The sequence below is a fragment of the Papaver somniferum genome, chromosome 2 (genome assembly GCF_003573695.1).
Source record: "Papaver somniferum cultivar HN1 chromosome 2, ASM357369v1, whole genome shotgun sequence".
In the NCBI taxonomy this organism is placed as follows: domain Eukaryota; kingdom Viridiplantae; phylum Streptophyta; class Magnoliopsida; order Ranunculales; family Papaveraceae; genus Papaver; species Papaver somniferum.
Genome location: NC_039359.1, coordinates 101,197,248 through 101,210,700, shown reverse-complemented (window position 1 = coordinate 101,210,700; position 13,453 = coordinate 101,197,248). Strand labels below are relative to the sequence as shown.

Here is a 13,453-nt window from a genome sequence, read left to right as displayed (position 1 = left end):
GCGAATAGCAGGTGTCCAACTGAGGTGCCCCTTAACCAATAGTGAGAGTCCGAATAACAATTGTCCTTCAAGGCTGCCCCGGGCAACTTTTCGAGCTGATTTTTCCAAAATTGTTTATTTCCAAAAAATACCTAAAAACACATAAAACACCATAATAAGGACAAAAACAAGTACTAATAATACGGACATTGAGGACAAATTAGACACAAAAATGTGTCTATCAAGCGTCTTGTCCTGCTATTACTGCTTGTGTGATCCAGTCTTCAAGCTCTTGCCTTCTGCGTGAGCGCTCCTCTAGTTCATTTTGCATGTTTTGCAAGGTTGATGGTATAGGTTTTGTTACTTGCGTGTTTTTTCCTCGTGTTGTCGTCGTCTCCCTATTTTGGGATCCATATCCTTCCAGTCGTTTGATAACACCTTGGATCCGTGTTTCTTCCTCGCTGTCATCCTCTATTGTTACTTCTTCCCAATTGATGGGTCGGTCAGTTACTTGGTTCTCTATTGTACCAGGGTTAGCGCCTCTTACGTGTGTCATGGTCAGCTAGGGACGAGCCTCCGGGTGTGGTCGCCAAATGTTGGGGGTGAATTTAGGTCTGAGGTTCTACCCGTCCTAGCTAGACAAATGACCTCACTTTACCAAGAATATTAAGAGAGAGAGTTGTCCTTCCATTGTATCTTGTCCTTCTTTATATAAACTTTCCAAAAACCCCTTCCTTGACATCATGCCATGTGTCCTAGACTTCTTTAATTACTACTAATGTCATTCCTTCTCTAATAAGACCTCCTACTTTCCTACCAATTCCTCCCTTGTCCTTTCCATCTAATGGTACTTTTTTGGTGGACTTGGGCTTTAGTCCCCATGTCTCATGTTGGGTTTGCCTCCCTTTTGAGGGCACACTAGCCTGGATAAGGGGTAGTATTTTTCATGTATCAACAGTCGGAGGTGGCTGGCATTGGTGGTCGGATGTGGTTTGTGGTGGTCGGAGGTGGTTGGAACATCATCACACTATATTTTAACGATTTTGGGCCTAAATTTAATTTTTATTTAATTGTGGGCTTGACAATATGTATAAGGGTATCAACGAATTTTAATAATTTAGGCCTCAGCCTAATTTTCCCATACCATGATCCGTAGGATTCTACAAATTGCATCTTATAAATGGCATCTGTATCCAGCCAATTAATGTACCGATTAGACACCCACCCATGGAAAAACGGATGGGTCGGATCGAATTCGTGGATTCGGTCCCGAAGCATTCTTTTGAGAAGAACGGTTTTTTGGGGACCATCCTTTTTTTTGGGGGACCATTGTTTTATTTTGGGTAAGACCTTAGAAGTAAATCTAGGTCATCCCTTATCTAAATATTTATATTAATACCAAAATTACTCATTTCAATCAAGTTAGTATAATGATTAGGTGTATCATTATGTTAACATAATCAGTGATTAGTGCAAGATTAAATCAAAATAAAAAATTAAACTAAATAATCAAAAAAAAAAGTTGTATCATTAGGTTAACTAAAATTACCCCTTAACATAATTAACTAGTTTGGTTGAGAAATATTTTGCGAAATGACCGAACTAAAGTTCGGTTGGGAAATGTTTTTTGCAACTAACCGAATTTAGGGTTCGGTTGGGAAATGTTTTTTGCGACGTAACCGAACTATTAGGGTTCGGTTGGGAAATATTTTTTGCAACGTAACCGAACTGATGTTCGGTTGGGAAATGTTTTTTGGAACTAACCGAACTGTTAGGGTTCGGTTAGGAAATGTTTTTTGCAACTAACCGAACTATTAAGGTTCGGTTGGGAAATGTTTTTTGCGACGTAACCGAACTAAGGTTCGGTTAGGAATTATTTTTGCGAAATAGCCAAACTGCTCTTTATTTTCATCATTTCGATTAGGTTCGGTTAGTTCGACAAAGTTTTTCACATAATTTCTAGCCGAACTTCTCTCTGCAACTTCCATTTTCAACTCATTTTGATTGTTAATACTCATTTTTCAATCAAACGAGGAACGTCAAGGAAAGAGAGAAGAAGAGAATAATTTTTTTTTTCAAAACTAAAAAATTTCGATTCCCTCTATTTTTGATTTGGATTTTGGTTAATAGATTCATTTAGATTAGATACATATGATTAGATTTATATAATTATTAGGTTAGTTTTGTTTAAATTAAAGTAAAGGGTAAATATGTATTTACCTAACTTTAGGACACCCCTTATAAATATAGGGCGGTTGGCCTAATAAGACCATGGTCCCAAAAAAACCGTGGTCCCTAAAAAATGGTTCTTTGAGAAGGCCTTTGAAGGACCGAAGTCCAAAAGAAATAGTATCGTTTTACTAGCACATTCAAAGCCCAAAAGAAGTATCGTTTTAGCTAGCGCTAATGTGCTTACTTGATTCATCATGTAAAACAAAATGCTTCAAGAAAAAAATCATATTCCCTTCGTCCCTAATTAGTTGATCTATTTGGTTTTAAATTTTATCCCACAAATAGATGAGTCATTTCACTAATCAATGGGATATTTCTAAAACTAACCTTTTAATTGATTATTGTTACTATAAGAAATATGTATAATTTGATAGTCATGTTTATATTCGTTATGTAGGTGTTTTAAAATGTTTTTCAACGGTATAAAGTTTACAAAAAAACCTTGATATGGTTTAAGAGATAAATCATTTCGAAGTTTTACAAGTTATTATCCATAAGGGCATATTTATAAAAAATACTTAAACATACTCCCCTTCTTTCCTCGCCTTAATAATTGTGCAAACTACAAATGACTCAACTAATTAGGTACTGTGGGAGTATATAAAACAAATGAAAATTGAAAATTTTGTGATTTGTCACCTTAACCAACTTTTAGACATTCAATGATGTAAGATGGGGAGAAGGTAATAGCAGAGAAATGATGGTGTTCAACTGCATCAGGTACGTAAAACACTTGATTTTACAAAGGCCTAAGAACAAAAATGGGTTTATCCGATTTATTTTGATCTTTAAGTTGTGCTGGCTGGGTTTCCAATTCGGACAGTCAGTATATTGTGGTTAGTTACAAGGTCGATATCGTCTTTTAAGATTAAAAGTAAAAACTCAATCCATATTTACAGTCAGACTCTAATTTAATACTAGAAAACCTTCCTCCCATAATATTTTTCTTTCCTCCCTGTTACAATCAACCTCAACTAGTCTCTTACAAATGTGAATACAAATATACAGAGAATATATCAGCAATCAAATAAGAAAAAGTAAAACAAAACTAAATAAAGTATAATACATATATGCACAGATCTGTTATGATATGTTGTTAGTCTCCTACCACTCTGTCCAGATGTTGCAGCTGGAAGTGCAGGAATCTTGACTGCTGCAGCAACATAACAAAGTCAGGTTTAGGAAAAAATCAATCCGAGAAAAAAACAAAATGGTGGTAGTTAAAATATGCATATGCATCACAGATTAAAGCCTCATTCAACTGCGCCATTTATTACATTGTCATTTTAAAGGGAAGAGAAACCAAACTGAAGAACTTACTCTTGTTGCAGGATGAAGAAGGTAATTGAGTTGTAGAGGGCCAAGGAGCAGCAATATTGTCATTCAGGTCACAAAGAAAACTAATCCCTGAAGATTTGTCAAATGTTGCATCTGAAGGCAAGCTCGGCAGAAGGCAACCAGATTCTATCACACAAAACCAACATAAGTAAAGCAACAACATATTAGCAAACATCTTCCACAGAACACTAATGGATACAACAAAGCTAACTACAAATTTCATTACACAGAAGTATTAAAATACCTTGTGTTCCAACTGGCATGCCATATTAAAAATACCAACGAACGCAAACCATGCAAAAGAAAGAAAAAAAAAAAAAAAGGAAATCATTAAGCAAGATATATAATCCTCATTAACGCATATGATATATATTAGGCTTATGAAGAAGCATATAGGAACAAAACAAACCTTGGAGAGAGAAATCTTTGAGGGTTATATGGCAAAGGCCATAGATGTTTCTTGTAATATTAGATTTATGTAACTTCACGCCAAGTAAAGCAGCACAGTCCAATGCTTGCAAATTAGTTATGAAACTTTGCTTTTGCAAGTGAGTCACGTAACTCTCCATGGCATTGCAGCAAGCAGTCTGGTTGCTGATTTCATCTCCACAATGCTTAGCAACACCTTTGGTATTAGGAAAAACCAGTGGACAGGCTGAAGCAGATGATAATGCAACTTAGTTATTTAAGCTTTAGAGGATCAAACTCATGGTGTAACTCAGATGACTTAGAATGAAACAAGATGTAAACACGGCTCTGCAATGAATACATGAAGACGTGCTTACCAGCACACAGCACCACATGCATATTCAAAAAGTTCTTTGATATACTAAACAATCATTACGCGTTTTGACAAACCCTTAAGAAGCGGATATCAGGTAAATGCATATAATAACAGCTGTAAAGTTTGATAGACGCAAATACATTAAACTTCGGTTAAATTTAAAAAAACAAACAAACTTGGATTCGAATAGTGCAGGGTTTAGGTCAGTAGGTTTAAGAAGCGGATATCAGGTAAATTCATATAATAACAGCTGTAAAGTGTGATAGATGCAAATAAATTAAACTTCGGTTAAATTTCAAAAAAAAACAAACTTAGATTTGAACAATCCAGGGTTTAGGATTTTGTCAGTAGGTTGGGAAATGGATCAAAATTTTAGCACATGGAATAAAATCTTCTTCAAGCATATATATATGAAGGGAGACAAATATAGGAGAGTGACAGATTCAAGCTAAACTAAGGATCTATATAGATGGGTAACATCGACCACAAAGCAAAGCACCACTTAGTCCTGCTCATAAACCGAGATCAGATATCCAGTAACAAAGCAACATGCAAGCTTTATTTTGTCCATGTTTATCCTAGATCTAAGATCAGGCCCTATTCGTTACTACCTTCATTTCTGATAATCAAAAGAAAGCAACTGGACTTTTATAAACTTACGAGAAACGCGATTTCAGGCTTGGAATCCAACAAAGAAACCAGTTGTAAATCTAAGATCTAAGATCAGGCCCTATTCGTTACTACCTTCATTTCTGATAATCAAAAGAAAGCAACTGGACTTTTATAAACTAACGAGGAAGGCGGTTTCAGGCTTGGAATCCAACAAAGAAACCAGTTGTAAATATCTTTCCCTTTGATTATCCTCAACAACATCCAAGGAATCCCTTCTCTCAAAGCACTAATCATTTGAAACATACTCTAAGAAAGGCTTTATTTGCAAACTTACCTTTATTCACGTTGCAGTTAGAAAGTCCTCTCAGAACTTTCTTAGCAGCAGAAGGATCAAGTTTACTTGTCAGCCACCGGCGGACAATGATTTTACAATCATCAATTCTGGAGGAGTTCTCAGGCACGACATGAGACACGTCAGATAGACCATAACCTTTTAGAGCAATACTTCGTGCAGCTTCTGATATTGCATTCTCACAAGTTTGGGTGCAACACTCGTTCACAGGATCAAGTTTCTCACAGGCAAGAAGAAGCTCAGACGAATCAACGGTGTTCTCAAAATCGCTAACTGTTTTGACTGGGCAAGAGGCTTCAGTGAGGTTTGAAGGATGAATTGAGCATACCTTTTGGAGATCCCTGCTGGCACCTTGACCCACTAGAATCTGATCAACATCTGAGAGGCAGTGCTTCGCGTGAGTCACATTCAAAGCAAGCATTTTAGTATCCTTACTGGACTGCCCAACAAGAACAGCAAGTGCCGCATCCAACTGTGGACAACATATTACATTGGCCAGAAATGGAGCAAAGAAATCCCAGCAATCAATTGCGGTCATGCTCATCATACTTTCAGCAGCGGAAAAATTTAAGGTACATTGTCCTGTAAGCGAGAAGATTTCATGTTAAAGATGGACAAATGTGACTATTAAAGCAGTTTCATTCATTGTATGCAAAGTAATCTCAGTGAATATCTCACCTGATAAGTGCGGTACACTTTGGTTTGTGAAAGGTGCCAGTGGAGAAGGTGCAAAAAATGGGAGAAAGGGTTGAGGTTCCTGGCTAGGGGGTTCCACAGGTAAAAAATCATCCCCTTTCTTTTGCGTTGAGTTGGAATCTTGCGGATATTCCACAAGGGTGCATTTGGAAGTATATAACCCTGTGCACAAAAAGCAGGACCATCAATAAAGATGATAATTACTAGAATATACTTTTGCCTTGTTAATATTAAGAAATTGTATAAAGATATTCACGGATAATTTCACAGGATTAACGAGCTCGTGTACTAATAAAAGTATATGAAATGGCAATACAGACCATCTATCAGAAACTAGTTACCTGACCATTGACGTTCATACTTTTAAATAACACCTATACATTGTAAAGATGATGGCTACACACTTATGCAAACTAGTTCATAAACGCTGGTAGGTGGTAAGCAACAGCAAATAACCATTACTTCACGTGCTATAACAAAACCACGACATCCTGCCACAACTCACGCATTCTTGATGGAAATATCTCTCCTTCACTTGCTAGACAAGTTCTAGTAATTGGACATGTAAACGTATACATAAGATCAGATATAAGTTTCGAACAAGCACAAATCGAAGAGTTAAGGGCCTTTCTCAAATACCACAATCCATTCAATAGCTCAAATTCAGAGTGCATGACTAGAGTATGAAAAACAAACCCAAACACAAACCTAATTTAACCCTTCCTCAGACCTCAAACATCATTCGACAGCAAAGTGAAGATGCAAAACAGTAAATCCGAGCATGCTGAAGCTCAAGCTTACTAGAAATCAAACAAGGCAGAAGTAAACAAGTCCCAAAACTAATTTCTCCCAAATTGAACAGATCACCAAAAAAAATAAACCCTATATAAATACCATAAATAGAAATTAACAACAAAGAAACCCATCTCCCCCAAAACCATCACTAGCATAACCTAATAGTTGTATTTACTAACTAACAAATTTAATTGTAATCGAAGAATTATAGAAAAATCATGTTCTCTAAAAAGAACAAAATAAAACAAAAACAAGTTACAGAAATCAAGAAGAAAGTAGTCAAGAATATACTCACAGAGAGACAAGAGAAATAGCTTTAGCAGAGCATTATTCAGATTTAGTGGTATTCTCTCTCTCATCTCTGTGCCCAATTCTTCTCTTCCTAAATGAATCGAAAGTTAAAAAAGAGGGAGATATTATGAGAAAAATCTTAGCGTAGTGAGTTGAAGAGAAAAGACGAGGCAGAAAAGAGAAGATGCGGAGGCGGAAAAAGTTGTGGTGGTGGAGAAATGAGAGTGAAGAAGAAAGAGTGAGAGACGCCATGAATGAGAGCTTATACACTTACTAGTTAGTTTGGTTGTGGGGACAATTTACAGTTTCAGACACAGCTGGATGTGGGACCCATACGAGATAAATACCAATATATTTACACTCGAAAAACACTCTTTTGTACTTCTCTGGCTTTCACAAAACAACAACAACAACTATCTGCTTCTTCTTTGATTCAGTTCACACGTTTCACACCACACCACCCACCACTACTAGTCAAACTAGGTAATAAATTAGGACTCCACAAGTCTTGACATGTCACGTGTGATGCACGTGTCGGATTTTATGGCGTTTATGTGGGTTTACTTTTGTGGTGGACGATAGCTTGTAGAGTTAATCTTGTGTTACCCCTTAATTAATTAATTAATTAATTCATTTCACTATGTTGACTTCTTAATTAGAGCGTTTCATGACTTCAGCTCAAGGTCTAAACTTAACTTACAGGCCATAAGCTAAGCCACTGTCTATGCTCTGTAATCCCGTAGGGGCGACCGGAACCGTGTGGCACTCCTATGATCAAGTGCTAAGGTTCTGCAGCATCAAGAGTTTGCTCAAGTTACACTTTTGGTCTAGAGAGTCTGCGCGAATTTCGAATTCAGGTACAAGTATGACTTTGCCATCTGATCTGAGAGGCACCTATTTAGATGGCGTTGTTCATTACCATTTTCCATTTCCATTTTTACAAGCTATAGATTTTACTGCGGATTTTGCATTTATATTTTAGAAACAACTTGCTGTAGAAAACAGTGCAGCACAACTCAAAAGATATGACCATATATCTCCTATTTGGAGCATTCTTCAGCTGAGGGATATTCAAGTTCAGATATGAGAGCGTGGTATATGAAAGGTTGATCCAGCCGCCTGCATATACTATGGGCCTACGGCTGCTGCTTTTTTATCTTCCTATAAGCTCCCTGAAACTGAAGGATCACGGATCAGAAAGAGAGGTGACATAGTTTCCTCATAAGAAGGAAAAATGACAGTAGTTTTAGGATCGGAAAGAGAGATAAGGACAGTGTTTCCTGAGAAGGAAAAACGAGAGCAGTTTCAAGATGTTGAAATTACATTTGATTGAGATTGATGTGTGGGTTAGAAAGTCAAGTGAACAGGGTACTAGTTGAACAAGGCAATGAATGCATGCTTTTATTGTTCAATGGTTAACCTGTGACGATTACATGAAAATTTATGTCTCACTTTCCTTTTTCTCCTAGGAGATCACATTCATGTTTCACTTGGTTTAAGAGTTTCTTTTACTTGTAAGTTACTAACATTACACACTAGCTTGGGTTGTTTTGGTTTGCAGGTGTTTGTTGCATTTCAAAGTGACAGGGTTCAAAATGAATTAGAATTTAGCAACTTCAGAGTGAAAAAGATGACTGTTATTATTGATGATGAACAAAATAACCCAAGCCATTCAACTGCTCAAGCATTATATATCAGCTAACAAGCAGATAAAGGTTATTGATTTACATGGCAGAACAGTTTAAGAACTTGCCATATTCTACAACAAGCAGGTCAAAGATCACGCCTACATTTCTTTTTTTCCCTAACACAAATTCGACCAAATGGAAATTTTGCATACAATTTACAGAACATTTTGCACCTAAATTAAACATAATCTTCTTGAAGAATGTGACGCACCTGGTATCTTTGGACTTCAAGCCTTGCCTCTAAAAACTTAGCTTTCAAATTCTCCTGGTCGTCGGCTTTTTTTCGTTCAATGGAGCCTCTTGTTCCTCCTTTCATCTGAGGATTTCCCAAGTCAGGTGAGCTCCATTGTAGGCTCACCATACTTGGAGAGCTGAACCCACCTTCACCCGATTCGGAAGAGTTCATTGCTCCAACATTAGATACTCTTCCGTTAGAAATCTTTTCATTTTTCCCTTCAACGGAAATTATCTTGTACTTTTCACTGTTTCTTGGGTTTGACCTCCAAAGCCTGGATATGGACGAAGCTTTCTTTTTTGACTTCTTTGCAGGTGATGAAGAGCATATTTCACTGATTTGGGAATTTGGACTTCCGTTGCCACCATTCCCTTTCCATCCAATAACACTTCCTGATGCATAACTATCTCTGTTGCTCCTGTCAACAGATAATTCACTCCCTTCAGGGGAATAACTTGAGCCCTGGTCAACATGACTCACGGTTTCCCAACCACTTCCATCTTCTTCTATTTCTCCTTGATGATCGACATACCCATTTGAATATCTCTCCACGGAGTTTCTCTTAAACTCGTTTACCTTAGGACTGAAATCCAAGCCCTGTTGAATTTCCCTTTCATTAGCTCCACCATGCTGGAGCTCTTCAAAAACAGAAAAGATATCTTCTGAATTTGGAGGTTCATAAGAGAAGTTTACATCCTGAATATTTACCGAGTTAACTGCATTTCTCAGGATCGCAGCTTCTCTCATCCCCATAGAATCTGTGGTCCCAGTTCTTGAACTGAGAAATCTGTCTAAATCTTCCATTAGCCCGTTCAACTGGGAATATTTTTGTTCGAGTATTAGTTTTGCATCAAGCAGTTTCATCTGGACTCTTTCTTCACGCCAAACCTCAGCCATTTGTAACATTCTCCTCTCCTCCTCAACTTCTTCACGAATTTTATTGGATTCTCTCTTCAGTGCTTCTACTTCAGCCTTATCTTCTCCAATTTCCTTTGCAAGTTCATCACAAACCTCCTCCATTAGCTGTCTATTTTTTCTTTCTTTTTCATAATCATGCATTAGATGCTTGGTAGATCTTTTGGTGCTTGTCAGCTCATTGACCAATTTTGAGTTAACAATTTCCAACCTTTGACGATTTTTCTTTTCTCTGGTTAATTCATCCTTCATATCATCAATTATTGCACGCACCTTCTCGTGCTCTCTGCTCCTCCATGAAGTCTTTTCTTCTTTGAGGTTCCTGATAATGTGCTCAAACTGTTTCTTTGTTGACTGGCGCTCCATCTCGAGTTCATGAATCCGATTTCGAGCCCGCTCAAGTTCTGCTTGCACCGAGGAAACAACAGAAACAGATGCCTTGTGTTGATCTTCGAGAAGCTTGACCTGACCGTAAAACTTGAAGACCTCATCAGATGTTTTGGAGCAGCCGGGGTCCCACTTTGTTGCCCCCTCCATAGCAGAGTTGGAGAATGAGAATGACGTTTTGACCTAAATAGTTAATACAATGGAAAATTTGTCTTATGGTCAGATGACAGAAACTTAGGTTCCAGGTAAATTCTTAGTAGATCAATTAAATGTCTGTTAGCAATTGAAGCAATGGATACCGAATTATTCGTTAACCAGTCAACATGATCCATAACATATAATTTGAGAACTTGTGTAGGATGAGTGATACCCCTTTCTCGCTTTGTCTTCTTAAGAGTGGTGCGAGAAAGATAATAACTCTGCAGATACTGGAGGATGAAATCCAAGAATTATAGTGTTCTATTTCGTTACATGTGTGTGCATTGGAGATGATCTTTCTAAACTTTCCCTAGCAAGTTTAGCTATCATACCATCCAAATAGCTACTACTAGAAAACTCTAAGACAAAGTGAAAAAAGGTCATTTGCAATACTCTCGAGACTAGCATAGTTGACAAATTGCGCTAAACAACCAAACAATAGTTAAACTTTCATTGAGATATAAAGGATACGAGGAACCAAACTAATACGCCATTCGACCATTGTCATTAAAAGATTGTATTAGTAGTGATCATAAGATCCACAGGCTTAAAAGATTAGGTTCTTGTCGACATATTATTTCCATTTAGGACTGTCAGCAATCATCCACATAAATCATGAATAACCAATTGGATCAAATGCAAAGTGGAAATGTTCATCAAGAAAACACACAATCTCTGGTTTTCCATATCTAGCTCACTGCTTACACACCATCAATTCCTAGAGCACATTCAAATTCTGCCAATGGTAGGAGGTCATGTAATTAAAAAATGACTAGCCAAATTTTTAGTTCCTTCCTAATATTTTGTTGGTGCATGCAAACTATGCACCGTACTCTTAGAAGACAATGTATATTCATTCCTCTTACCAATAGTCGGCGAAAAATTAAAGTAACTAAAAACTGCACGTAGATAACAACGACAAAGCGACAACAAAAACAAAGGGGAAGAACTGATCAACTGCACAGGTCGGGTACAGTAAAAACACTAAGGACTTACTGGAATGGATAGTGGAGGAACTATTCACTTTTGTAATGTTCATTGACTAATTTTAAATATGAGAAGTCTCCTTTTTTATGTCAACTTCAATCACGATCAGTGCATTCTATCAGAACTCAGATGAAAAATTAAATTAAGAATTCAATGGATTAGTTGATATATGCAGTGGAGTTTCTCACTGTGTTCCGTATGATGTAAAAACAAAATCTGGGAGTTCCATTTCAACAGTAGAGATGATTATACGTATACCTCCCCCTATATCGTGCAACACAAATAAGGGAGGAAGTTTTCTTCCACTGCTCCAATGATCCTAGACATTCACATCATTACGGAAATGGCAAATAACACATATGGCTAACAAAAAGATGCACAATAAAGGAAAGGAGTAGCATACCTTGTGTTGATTTTCATTCTTCGATTTAGAAACACCAGCAGCACAGAGTGAAAAATCTGTATGGTCCAAACCCACTTCTGCGCTCTTGCTGTGAAAGAAAAACGGCGAACCTACGTGCTCGACACCAGCCTGGAACAACAACCAATGAAGCATGACAAACAATTTTAGAACTTGTACAAGTGAAATGTCTACTATCAGTTCAAACAAAATTGATCTAAAAGCAATTCAAAGATTGAAAATTCTTCATAAATGCTAAAATTAATAAAATTCAGGCATTTGATGTGTTCTAAAATATACGGAGTTGATAATTTACAAATGTAAGAGAACTCATTAATTCTACTAGATAATTTAAAATTTGGAGTTATTTCATGCAAATTCTAATTAATGATCATTGAAATTAACATTTGGATTTCAAAATTTCCCTGATATGATAACTCGTTAATTCAGTTTCAGCTTAAAAACCCTTATATGAAAATCGAAGATCTAGTAAGAAAAAAACCTCAAACCCTAATCGATCATTAAGCTTCTTATGCGAACTTAGACCATCTTCTTCAGCATCATTAACCTCTTGTAATTTCTGTAACTTCCATAATCCAGCAGCAAGCTTCCTCGCCGAAACCACACCCACTTTCCCTTTCACTTTCTTACCTGATTTCTCCATTTTATCAGCATCATTCTCAATCTCATAACCTTCCTCACAAACATTTTCTTCTTCTTCTTTTTCTATTTCTTCTTTATCATCAATCTTCCACTTCAATAAAGGAGTAACAGGTCCACTTCTCTTCCCACCATCTTTCTTCAATCTTACCCCAAGGTTCCTTACTTTCCTCTTCTGAAGCTTCAAATTCTTTTCTTTTTCTGAAGAATTCCTTACAAAATTATTTGTGTTTTTTACAAAATCTGTAGCAGTTGTACCTTCTTCTGAAACTTCAGTTGTTTTCTTCATCTTCATTTTGTTCTTCCAATAGAGATTTCCAATCCATGAGAGTTTAGCTTCAAAGAGAGGAAGAAAATCAAACTTTTTCTTTCGATCTGAACAGAGATAAGAACAGAGGGCGGAGGGGTTTTCGAGAGGGTATTAGCTTATTGGGGGGTTTGATTTTGTCGAGACAATGCGTATTTTTCGCGTATATAAGTACGGGTTATTGTAGATTTTTGTCTCTAAAATGTCGTATGTTTATACGGTCTTTCGTTAGTTTGCTTTAGATGACCGTTGGGAAAGTAAATCTAGCAGCGTTCAACATGTGAAGAGAGAGCCCTACCCGTTAAAAAAAAAATAACATGTGAGATTCTCAAATATGGGAGGCGACAGAGAGTACAATAATCAGCGCAACGGTGGCGAGAGAAATCAAATTAAATTTTGATGTTTCTTGGATTTCCTTTGTTTCTGATGCTGGTTATGGACTAATTCTAAGGAATTGCGGAGGAAATGGAACTAAATCTAAGTTACGAATATTTCAAACTGCATGTCCAGGAAAAGCGTCTAAGTTACGAATATTTCAAACTGCATGTCCAGAAAAAACTGAAGCGTTAGCTCTGATGCAAGGTGCAAAATGGGTTA

At 37.0% G+C, this 13,453-nt stretch overlaps 2 protein-coding genes across 4 annotated transcripts; both read right to left on the bottom strand.

The window, feature by feature from the left end:
- Positions 1–3,047: 3,047 nt before the first annotated feature.
- LOC113348586 (uncharacterized GPI-anchored protein At1g61900-like) lies at positions 3,048–7,313 on the bottom strand. Of its 2 annotated transcripts, none has more exons than XM_026592421.1 (7): positions 7,084–7,313; positions 5,976–6,155; positions 5,280–5,879; positions 3,959–4,204; positions 3,794–3,805; positions 3,532–3,675; positions 3,048–3,361 (listed from the first exon to the last, which is right to left on the bottom strand). In XM_026592421.1, the coding sequence occupies exons 1-7, from the start codon at positions 7,145–7,147 to the stop codon at positions 3,228–3,230; spliced, it is 1,380 nt and encodes a 459-aa protein (XP_026448206.1). In that variant the 5' UTR covers positions 7,148–7,313; the 3' UTR covers positions 3,048–3,227. The 2 variants fall into 2 exon arrangements, with proteins under 2 accessions (XP_026448206.1, XP_026448205.1); XM_026592420.1 differs by having other exon boundaries at positions 3,049–3,364.
- Positions 7,314–7,893: 580 nt separating this feature from the next.
- LOC113348585 (myosin-11-like) lies at positions 7,894–13,012 on the bottom strand. 2 transcript variants are annotated; one of them, XM_026592418.1, is made up of 4 exons: positions 12,392–13,012; positions 11,893–12,021; positions 8,979–10,487; positions 7,894–8,257 (listed from the first exon to the last, which is right to left on the bottom strand). In XM_026592418.1, the coding sequence occupies exons 1-4, from the start codon at positions 12,842–12,844 to the stop codon at positions 8,216–8,218; spliced, it is 2,133 nt and encodes a 710-aa protein (XP_026448203.1). In that variant the 5' UTR covers positions 12,845–13,012; the 3' UTR covers positions 7,894–8,215. The 2 variants fall into 2 exon arrangements, with proteins under 2 accessions (XP_026448203.1, XP_026448204.1); XM_026592419.1 differs by having other exon boundaries at positions 8,020–8,251.
- Positions 13,013–13,453: the final 441 nt, after the last annotated feature.

Coding starts and splice junctions, on each gene's coding strand:
- LOC113348586 (XM_026592420.1), bottom strand. CDS start 7,147: ATGAGAGAGAGAATACCACTAAATCTGAATAATGCTCTGCTAAAGCTA. Junction 6,156..7,083: donor GCTATTTCTCTTGTCTCTCT/GTGAGTATATTC, acceptor TTTTGTGCACAG/GGTTATATACTTCCAAATGC. Junction 5,880..5,975: donor AAGTGTACCGCACTTATCAG/GTGAGATATTCA, acceptor TCTCGCTTACAG/GACAATGTACCTTAAATTTT.
- LOC113348585 (XM_026592418.1), bottom strand. CDS start 12,844: ATGAAGATGAAGAAAACAACTGAAGTTTCAGAAGAAGGTACAACTGCT. Junction 12,022..12,391: donor ATGATCGATTAGGGTTTGAG/GTTTTTTTCTTA, acceptor TTGTTGTTCCAG/GCTGGTGTCGAGCACGTAGG. Junction 8,258..8,978: donor TTGAAGTCCAAAGATACCAG/GTGCGTCACATT, acceptor GTGATCCTTCAG/TTTCAGGGAGCTTATAGGAA.